We start from the raw sequence: 9,726 nt of genomic DNA, 5'->3' as shown, positions 1-9,726 counted from the left end.
ATAAATTAGCAATAGGTCTAAACAAGGCACAGCAAAAATTAAAAAAAAAACAAAACGCTGCAATCCCAGCAGCACAACCACTACGGTTTGGTTGATACTATCAGATTGGTATCAGTTTGTTTCTGGTTATTTCCATGAATTAGGACAATCTTCATTGAGGACCATCTTTTACAGCATCTCTTTGCTCCATAGCTAGTTGAGTAGTCCCCCAACCCCCTTACCTCAATGCATTCACACGGAGGAAAATGGTGCAGAATTTGGTGTGGAATCCGCGTCAGATTCAGCACTGAAAAAAAAGCTTCAATGCAAGTAGAAAAAGGAGCCCATTGAAGTCAATGGGAGGCTTTTTTTTCAGCGCTGAATCTGACAGGGATTCCACACCAAATTCTGCACCATTTTCCTCCATTTTCCTCCGTGTGAATGCATCCTAAAAGGACATAGCGAAAGGAAATTTGGGGAAAATATTATCTGCACCATCACTCATTTAAGACCTACAATGATAAAAGAATATTCAGGAGAAAAGTGAAACCGCAAAGTTATAAATCATCTTGTGAGTGACCAACACTTGCAGCAAATCTCCTCACTGTATGTTCTCTTCTACTAATATCATAAGGTTTATCCAACTGGATTTTTATTTTCGCATTGTGAGAATTTCAGGACAGTAACATCAGAAGCCGCTATTGTATATTGTATATTGTGGCTGCAAAAGAGAAAAAATGATTGGTTACTTACTGTATGTTGCTGCAGCAAAGAACAATCCAGGTCTCACAGTTTAGTCTTTGCATTAGGTAAGTGTCATTCTCACTGACTGCTCAGGGCTCCCATACAGGCAAATCTTGTGTGCCCCCCCCCCCCCCCCGGGCCCAAGCATATATTACCCCTTCCTGCCCTCTTTGAGGCAGACGAGCTACATGATTGGGGGGGAAGGGTCTGGAGTGGGCTATGAGACTTGGGCACCCCTGGACAAAAATATAATAATTCCTTGGTGCACCCCTACCACATATTGCCAGTGTATCAGTCTGATCCATCAGCAGCAGTAGTGCCCCCACATTATCCAGGATCAGCTTGAGCGCCCGGGCCCTGCACTGATCAGCTGATATTAGATGAATGTATGGAGCTGAAAGCAGATGGCTCCATATTCTCTACAGTGACTGAGCATCACTATTATCACTCATCTCCCATTAATATGACATTGTCCTGCAATGATGGTCTTTTGATGCTTGCAAAGAAGTAACTAGAGAGAAAGTATTGCGGCTCTCAGGAAATTCTGAAAATAACCTAGAAGGGCGAGCTAACCCAGACAGAAACAGGAAGCTTTAGGCAAGTCAGAGAATTTAGAAAGATTTAGGATATTAAGTACCTGCATTTAGGAAGACAAAAGAAGAAAGAAGATCCAGTTTAAGTATTTTCTATTGAATATTGTCCAATGGTAAATTTCTGTATTTTGAGGGTTCTAAAGAAGGGGAAACGTTAAATGTCACGGAATACAATAATGTAATGAGTATGTAAAAGCTTTATTGGAGTTATCCATATACAGTTACAAGTTTCTAAGAAACACCTACACTATTGGTATAAATTATTGGTTGGCGATCATATGGGCAACATGGAGACCCTTGGGCGGAGTGCCGCTCCTCTAACATGATACCCTCAGCGATGGACTCCTGAACATGGAGAGCTGACACCACTTTTCTGTATTTTTTGTCCTGTATCCACCTTTATGAACACTTCAATATATTTCTGCTCTTTTAATACATAGCCACGAGTCCTCAGGATATTCCCCATAGTCACATGTGGCTAGAAATTAATTGCAAACACCAATAAGATTTGTTACAGTCACTGCCATCTTGTTTGTGACGTAGAATTCCTCTGTCCCGTACCTGCAGTCAGCGACCTCTTTCCTGGTTCATGTTCTTCTATCCTTTACATATCAGTATAAGGCCAGCAATAATCCCCATTATTCCATAAGCGAGTCCAAGGCCACAAATAACATTCTCAGAGGTCTCCGAAATATGGCGGGGAACTTCAGGAGCTGAGAAAAGTGAAAGTGTTACACAACCAATGATAGAATAGAGATAGCAGAGATCAGGCACCGGCCATGGTTATCCTCATACTTATATGTGTCCACATTGTAATAATCCTTCATCTCAATCTTTTGGCAGTGGGTCCGACATAGAGCGGTACGTCCTGCCAAACTGACATATAAAGTTATTGCAGCAATTGTTACACTGTACACCTAGAAATCTATTACAGTATCAGTAACTCTTCTCAATAGCTGAACATCTGATATTTTAATGTGGGTAACCTGGCGTCTTCCTCGCCTCCCTGTTGTTCCTGCCTTTCGTCTTGCTACTTTCTTACAACATAACTAAACTTTGTGCCAACTTGTCATGTCCTGGCAGTATTTGTGTTATTAATACATTGTATAATATACACATTTTGGATCCTTTCTGTAACTAAGGTAGTGTTATCTGTATTATTTCCAGAGATATCACTGGTTGAAAAGACAATTGGGATTGTGATATTTTTATTATATATTATGTAGCCGCATAAACATCCTAATCCCATAATCTTCAACCAGTGATATCTCTGGACTTGATATAGGTAGCACTACAACCTTAGTGTCACATGAAGACGAGAATCTCTTTCATATGAGACCAAAGCCCAAGATATAACTGAAGTGACCCTCCCCCAATCCTCCAAGCCTGTACCCCATACACAGTAACATTCAGTGAGAGGCAGGAACAGACCTCAATACAGAAACAATGGAAAGAGTGGACAGATAAGGATCTCACAGAAAGGAAACAAAACCTGGTAATAAAGTATATTACAGAATGTGTTAATGATACAAAAACTGCCAGAACATCCAAACTTGTCTGAGAGTTTAGTTGCACTTATAAGCTAAGGCTCCTTGTAAGCAAAAAAACAAATATAAGATTGAAAACGCAAAAGTGATGGAGTTAGAGGGATCAGAATCAGACTGCAAAAATAGAGGAGTCAACGGCCCTGGATAAAGAGTCAACGGCCCTGGATAAAGAGTCAACGGCCCTGGATAAAGAGTCAACGGCCCTGGATAAAGAGTCCACGTGTGGCCCCAACATGAGAAGCTATTGCTAGATGAATTTTACATAACATTAGAGCCTCATGGGGTTTTTTGCCTTCCCCTGGATCAGCACTGTAGGGATTGTAGGGATTGTAGGGTTATAGGTTGGACTTGATGGACTGATGTCTTCATCAAACCTCATCAACTATGTAACTATGTAACTATGTCTGTTCTAGATACAGTATGAGTATTGTGCAGAGTATATAAGAGATGTGTTTCATGTGACATTGTAACTCTCATTTTGTAAATGTGTCAGATCTGATGGACATTCTAATAGTCTTTGTTACTTACTCCAGGGCCTGTTGGTGGGGTTTTTAGGGAGTCCATCGTGCTCCACAGAACAGGTGTACACATCGCCCTCCTTAGGCAGGTCAGCCAAGTATATGAACTTGCTGAAGGAGCCATCTGGTGCGGGATAGTAGTCAGTCTCTGTCACACCGTCCGTCACCGGCTCATTATTCTTCAGCCAACTCATCTTAATAACTGGAGGAAAGAACTTGGTGGCAAGACAGATCAATGTGACCGGCTGGCCCAAAAGAAATGGCTTCTCTGTAAATACTCGGATATCTTCCTGGAAGACTACAAAGAAATATACTATTAGTAACTAAAAAGGGTTTTATGGGAGTAAACAATGAGTCCTATAGTAGAAAATGAGCTAAAAACAAACAAACACCCAACTCTTGCCAGATAAATCCCCTGTCACCCAGCTTTACCGCTCTGGTCATCCCTGAATCGCTCTCCGTCATCACATGCCATACATACAAGCATCACATACAGGTCAGGTATTGGCGGCAGTACTTACGAGGATATATGGCACAGCATTGCTGCGGCACAGTTAAAGGGGTTGTCCTATCACAAGGATCCTATCTATACTTCTTGTTAATGTGGATGTAAGACTTTCCCTAAATACATTGCTTCAGCAAAACTGCTTTGTTTGTCCACTGTCTTACTTTATTCACTTCATTGTTGACACAGCCCTTAACTTATCTGGTCAAAAGTGAAGTGATGTATCTGCTACTCTGAGGGGGGAGGGAGGAGGAGCTAAGTGCACGGGAGCGAGCCTGTGTTTCTAGCTATTCCTGTGTCTGCACCACGTGACCTAGCTTCCTGATAGGGGAGAGGAGCTGCTTTCATTTCTGAACTCGTCTTCTGTTCTCCCAGTTATCAGGCTAGCTAATACAATTGTGTTCATTATGGCAGAGACAGGCAGTCTCTGTATGTAACAAAGAATGAAGTCTCTCCTGCCTGTACTTCATAGTCCAATATGTGCATATAGTGTTGTTTGAGGACCATTGACGACATCACAGGCCCTTCAGACGCCCCATAGGATCACGCTATGCGGTGGGCGGAGCTACACGTTAATTTGGGGGTGGAGCTAAACGACAGGTTGCATATGAAACCCCACCCACCAAATGAAGAAGAAACCAGGAAGAAAGAAGATTTTACAGCAGTGAAGACTGGTGAGTATGCGACGTAGGAATACCCCTTTAATAAACACTGGTATGGACAACAAGAACAGCGGTGGATTTAAAAGGTAAGTATTGGCTATTTTTTTTATTATTGCCACATTTCTTACTTGTATTTGGACTGACAATCTAAACACATATCTATAACCTAATTATTCAGGTGATAAGATGAATCCCCATGTTTGCCAATAGTTAGGCCCCATGCACACAGGAGGACCAGTTGAGGTACCATGCACTTAAAGTATATGTGTCGTTTCATTTGACTTTTCAGGATAAGTAGTTGTGTGTGCACATGAGGAGTCACAACTATGACTGCTCACTATATGACTTACACTTTTCCATATTTACCCCTGTGTTGTCTGTAGTTTGCAGTTCACTATGAACTGTTAGGTGGTGGGATCTCCCATACACTGCACACAGTAAGAAGAGGAGAATCTGACCACTGAGGACAATCAGCGGCTTCAGAGGAACTCCGGAAGAGCAGAAGAACCCGGACATGCCAGGAGGACACCGGAAGTATGAATTCTTTTCACTGCCCCCGGCTGATTTAAAAGTTAAAGGGGTGGTCCATTTTTGCCTGGAAAACCCCTTTAACCTGGCAGTTGGGGTGTTTTTTGGCTATTTTGCAGTGGTGGTGCTTGCTGTGCAGCGGTGGGCTTATACATCTTTAACAATATGAATACTAAGAACCTCATGTTCATTTTGTAGATTTTGCTGAGACTCATCAGACCAATGTATTATAGTGGGATGTGCAGACCTCGTCTTCTTCTCTAAAATGTTGGTCAATGGGGAGATTTTGTAATTCTGTCTATTTCTAATACAGTGTAAATATACACCAGGCAACCTAAAGATTCACTAAACGTGTGTCGGATAAATATGTCGCGTATCTCTGTATAGTTTTATCTCCCTTTACACCACCATTGCTTTCCATTACTGACCCAGCAAAGTGAACTTAGAAATGCTTCAATGCATAAAAAGATATATGTAAATGAGCCTAATTAGTCCCAGTGGGAGGGGGCACAACTCCTGGGTCAGGACCTCGGGGTGAGGGGACTGTGGGGGAGATGTCCATCATGCCCAGAAGGTGACTAGTAAGTGGACAGTGTGACTAGGCTGAAGCTGCTCCCCGTCAGCTACTTAGGAAAGTGTACATGGGACTTTTATAACTTTACATTGCTGCAACAGAAGGATTATACAGGGGCTGCAATAGAAAGGTAAGCACTGGATCACGATGGGGCAAGTTCATGATACCCCACCTGAGAGGTACTATTAAAATCAATGGAAAGTAGTTGTCCACATGACATAAACCCCTTATAAGTTCTGATGTTCCATATACATTGGCCCGGAGGATTCTATGGCGCAGGAGTCATCTCTTACCACTTTTAGCTTTAGTGTAGTTTGACCTTTTCTCATAAATGTCCAGGTTATATTTCAGGACATCGATATTCTGCAGAGCTATAGTCGTATCATAACTGGACAACCCTCCAAACTGCGGCAGCTTCCATCTCACTTCTTTATTTTCCAAGTCAATATTGAAGATTTCATCATCATCAATCCTAAACGTGTACTCCCCTTTGGGCTCCAGAGTCTGGCAGAGAGCTGATCGAGACCAAACTGTTCCAACTGCAAAACACACAAATTGTCCCTTTTACCCAAGGTAAATCCTTAATTGCACAACACAATAGTGAGACCAGGAGGGCATTCGGCCATATGAGTGCAATATATATTGCCTATATACTTGTATTCTAAAGACGGCCTCCATGTTGTCTGGCATTGATAGTTTTATACACTGCCGGGAAGCTGATAGTATAAGGAACGCCTGCTCTGACAGTACAATGCTATGGAAGGGTACTGTCGGGGGAAGGGAGGGATCCTTACCGCCCATAGATTATATTAGGCAGTAAGGCCGGCCCTTCTGTCAGTGGAGAGATATCGGTGCCACAACTAACACCAGGGCCCATACTGGGAGAGCTGACCGTGCGCTATAATGGTCCTCTTTAAGAAGGTTATCTTTGGTATAAATGAAAGTTGTTTATGTCGGCGTATTCTATGAAGGCAATAGAGGGGGCACCACCATTAAATACTACAGTATACGGGGTGTAATGATGAGAGCCCAGTCATGTCTTTTTCTTCACTATATTATTACTGGATCATATTAACCCTTTTGGCTCCAGGAATGTGGGATCTCTGATCTCTATCCCTTGCCTGACACTACGGTCATCTGGCGGGGAATTCTGACTGTTCATCGTTCTTTGTGTTTCAGGTAGGAGGGCTGGACCTCCCCCCTAATGACATCACCAAGAGGAGAATGAGAGAGTTAAATGGTCTCACCCAAGGGACAAAGGGAGTTCTTATCCGGGCAGCCATGTGAGCAGCCGCAGGCTCTAGTACTGATTTATGCTCCCTGTATCGCCCTGTAGCCTTGGAGTCAGGTCTCAGTCAACTGGATTACAGATTTGTTCTGGTATTCATTTTTTCTATTCTTTTATTACCATATTTATTTTCTGTATTGTATCGAGCTCTTACCTGTATTTTCTTGACGCTCCGCTGATATATATTTCAAGTAAAGAAAGGTAAAGATAAATTAATTTGATTAACTGCCTAGTCCTGGTGGTCGGGGGAGCGAGGCCTGTCCCTCAGTCAGTAACACTAGGGCGACACAAACACTTTGTCCACAACTCTAGATGCTGAACCACAGATCGCCACGTCACACTATGACAACCTTATAACACAACCATCCAATTCAATTTTAACTAACTAATAGAGATGAGCGAGTAGTGTTCGATTGAGTAGGTGTTCGATCGAATACTATGGTATTCGAAATACTCGTACTCGATCGAACACTACTAGCTGTTCGAAGTTTAATGTTCGATGCAGAACCAGCGTTGATTGGCACAATGCTATACATTCTGTCAATCAACGCTGGTTCTTCTCTTACCTTTCCGAAGTCTTCTCCGTGCAGCGTCCCCGCGTCTTCTTCCAGGTGGAATTCACTCTGCCTAGGCATCCGGCCTAGGCAGAGCCGACTGCGCATGTGCGGGCATGCAAGCGCATACACGCGCATGCGCAGTCGGCTCTGCTCAGGCGTCGGGCCTGGGCAGAGCCGCACGCGCATGCGCAGTTGGCTCTGGCTAGGCCGGATGCCTAGGCAGAGTGAATTCCACCCGAAAGAGGACGCGGGGACCCTGCGCCGGGAGAAGACTTCAAGCAGAATCCAGCCCGACCGTCATTCGTGGACTTGGTAAGTATGATTTTATCGAATGTTGCCTACCCCTGAAACGAGCATTTCCCCCCATAGACTATAATAGGGTTCGAAATCCGTTCGAACAGCCGAACTGTGTGCGGCTGTTCGAATCGGATTTCGAACCTCGGACACTTTAGTGTTCGCTCATCTCTACTAACTAACATCCACTTCAATGTCAGGAACCCATTGAAGCCATTAAAGTCAATGGGAGGCTTTTTTTCAGCCCTGAAATTCCAAACCAAATCCCTCACCATTTTCCTCCATGTGAATAGACCCTTAGGGATTTCATTACATTCACCAATGGCTCCCAAGATGGTGGAAACCATTTGCTATAGTAGCTGAAAGCCTTCTAAAGGTTCCCAGACCTGCTATAACAGTATCATGATTGCAGTCTGCCTGTGGTGAGCCTGTGGTTAACCTATGTCAGATATTACACTATCCTTCCCTATTTCTGTAATCGAGATGATTTTAATGCAAACACGTTATTTAGAGGTCCTCTACATTATTGTATTAGTCTCCTATTCTCCCAGCCCCGGCTATAACATCTCCACCTGTGACTCCTATAAGCAGATTATTCTGTAGGTTTCCACTCACCCTTTACCGCCTGACTGGTGGTCACACACAATATACACACCAAGGAGAAGAGGCTCAGGGTAAGGAGTTTTCTCTGAGACATTGTCCCTACAGAAGGACACAAGTCATCCACAGATGTTCTGATAATCTTCTGTTCTGTACATACAGGACACTGCCGACAACTCAGCAGGAAACCTAATCCTGACTACATCTGCCAATAGGAAGCTGTGCAGTGGCTGATGAAATAGTTACTGGGTAGACTGGTCCTGCTCAGGAGGTCTCAGGCTAGTGCAAAAGACAAACTGCTTAAGTCTAGGTTCACACTTGCACTCTCCGTTTGGTGTTTTCATCCTTCATACCACTTGAAAAATGGAAGCAGGATCATTCTCTCTGCATTTTTCAGGTGGAAACCCTAACCCCGTGATGGCGAACCTAGGGCACGTGTATACATGAGGCACGTGCGCCGTCACCTGGATCGCTCACTAATGGGGAATCCCTTCTTTCAGCTGCAGTGTAGGCTGTGCTCCGTACAACCGCAGCCTACACTGACTACAGAGTGTGATCTCTGCCCCCAATGACGTAAGTACTCAGTGCCCACATTCAAAAGAAGGAGGATGCACGGTGGCTCTTCATGGGACCTCAGTATACTGTGTATGTACTTTGTGTGGAGGGGTTAGGGGGGCTACGGTGCAGCATTTAGTACTGTGTGGGGAAGGGGGCTACTGTGAAGTATTTAATACTGTGGGGGGGCTACTGTGGAGTATATAATACTGTGTGGGGAAGGGGGCTACTGTGAAGCAATTAATACTGTGTGGGGGCTACTGTGGAGTATATAATACTGTGTGGGGAAGGGGGCTACTGTGGAGCAATTAATACTGTGTGGGGGCTACTGTGGAGTATATAATACTGTGTGGGGAAGGGGGCTACTGTGGAGCAATTAATACTGTGTGAGGGGCTACTGTGGAGTATATAATACTGTGTGGGGAAGGGGGCTACTGTGAAGTATTTAATACTGTGGGGGGGCTACTGTGGAGTATATAATACTGTGTGGGGAAGGGGGCTACTGTGAAGCAATTAATACTGTGTGGGGGCTACTGTGGAGTATATAATACTGTGTGGGGAAGGGGGCTACTGTGGAGCAATTAATACTGTGTGAGGGGCTACTGTGGAGTATATAATACTGTGTGGGGAAGGGGGCTACTGTGGAGCATTTAATACTGTGTGGGGGGCTACTGTGGAGCATTTAATACTGTGTGGGGGGCTACTGTGGAGTATATAATACTGTGTGGGGAAGGGGGCTACTGTGGAGCATTTAATACTGTGTGGGGAAGGAGGGCTACTGT

At 44.0% G+C, this 9,726-nt stretch overlaps 1 protein-coding gene across 2 annotated transcripts; it reads right to left on the bottom strand.

Annotated features, from left to right (window-relative positions):
- Nucleotides 1–682: 682 nt before the first annotated feature.
- Nucleotides 683–8,562, bottom strand: LOC142184808 (H-2 class II histocompatibility antigen, A-Q alpha chain-like). 2 transcript variants are annotated; one of them, XM_075259898.1, is made up of 5 exons: nucleotides 8,405–8,562; nucleotides 5,944–6,189; nucleotides 3,392–3,679; nucleotides 1,878–2,029; nucleotides 683–700 (listed from the first exon to the last, which is right to left on the bottom strand). In XM_075259898.1, the coding sequence occupies exons 1-4, from the start codon at nucleotides 8,484–8,486 to the stop codon at nucleotides 1,914–1,916; spliced, it is 732 nt and encodes a 243-aa protein (XP_075115999.1). In that variant the 5' UTR covers nucleotides 8,487–8,562; the 3' UTR covers nucleotides 683–700; nucleotides 1,878–1,913. The 2 variants fall into 2 exon arrangements, with proteins under 2 accessions (XP_075115999.1, XP_075116000.1); XM_075259899.1 differs by lacking the exons at nucleotides 683–700; nucleotides 1,878–2,029 and having other exon boundaries at nucleotides 3,384–3,679.
- Between the last annotated feature and the right edge of the window lie 1,164 nt (nucleotides 8,563–9,726).

This window comes from Leptodactylus fuscus, chromosome 11 (genome assembly GCF_031893055.1).
Source record: "Leptodactylus fuscus isolate aLepFus1 chromosome 11, aLepFus1.hap2, whole genome shotgun sequence".
Lineage (NCBI taxonomy): Eukaryota > Metazoa > Chordata > Amphibia > Anura > Leptodactylidae > Leptodactylus > Leptodactylus fuscus.
This window is presented reverse-complemented; position numbering and strand designations above follow the sequence as displayed.

Excerpts from the sequence above, each read along its gene's own strand:
- LOC142184808 (XM_075259898.1), bottom strand. The coding sequence starts at position 8,486 with ATGTCTCAGAGAAAACTCCTTACCCTGAGCCTCTTCTCCTTGGTGTGT. Across the intron at positions 3,680-5,943 it reads CTACACTAAAGCTAAAAGTG|TCTTCCAGGAAGATATCCGA; the intron begins GTAAGAGATGAC and ends ATTTCTTTGTAG. Across the intron at positions 2,030-3,391 it reads CCCCACCAACAGGCCCTGGA|CTCCTGAAGTTCCCCGCCAT; the intron begins GTAAGTAACAAA and ends CACTTTTCTCAG.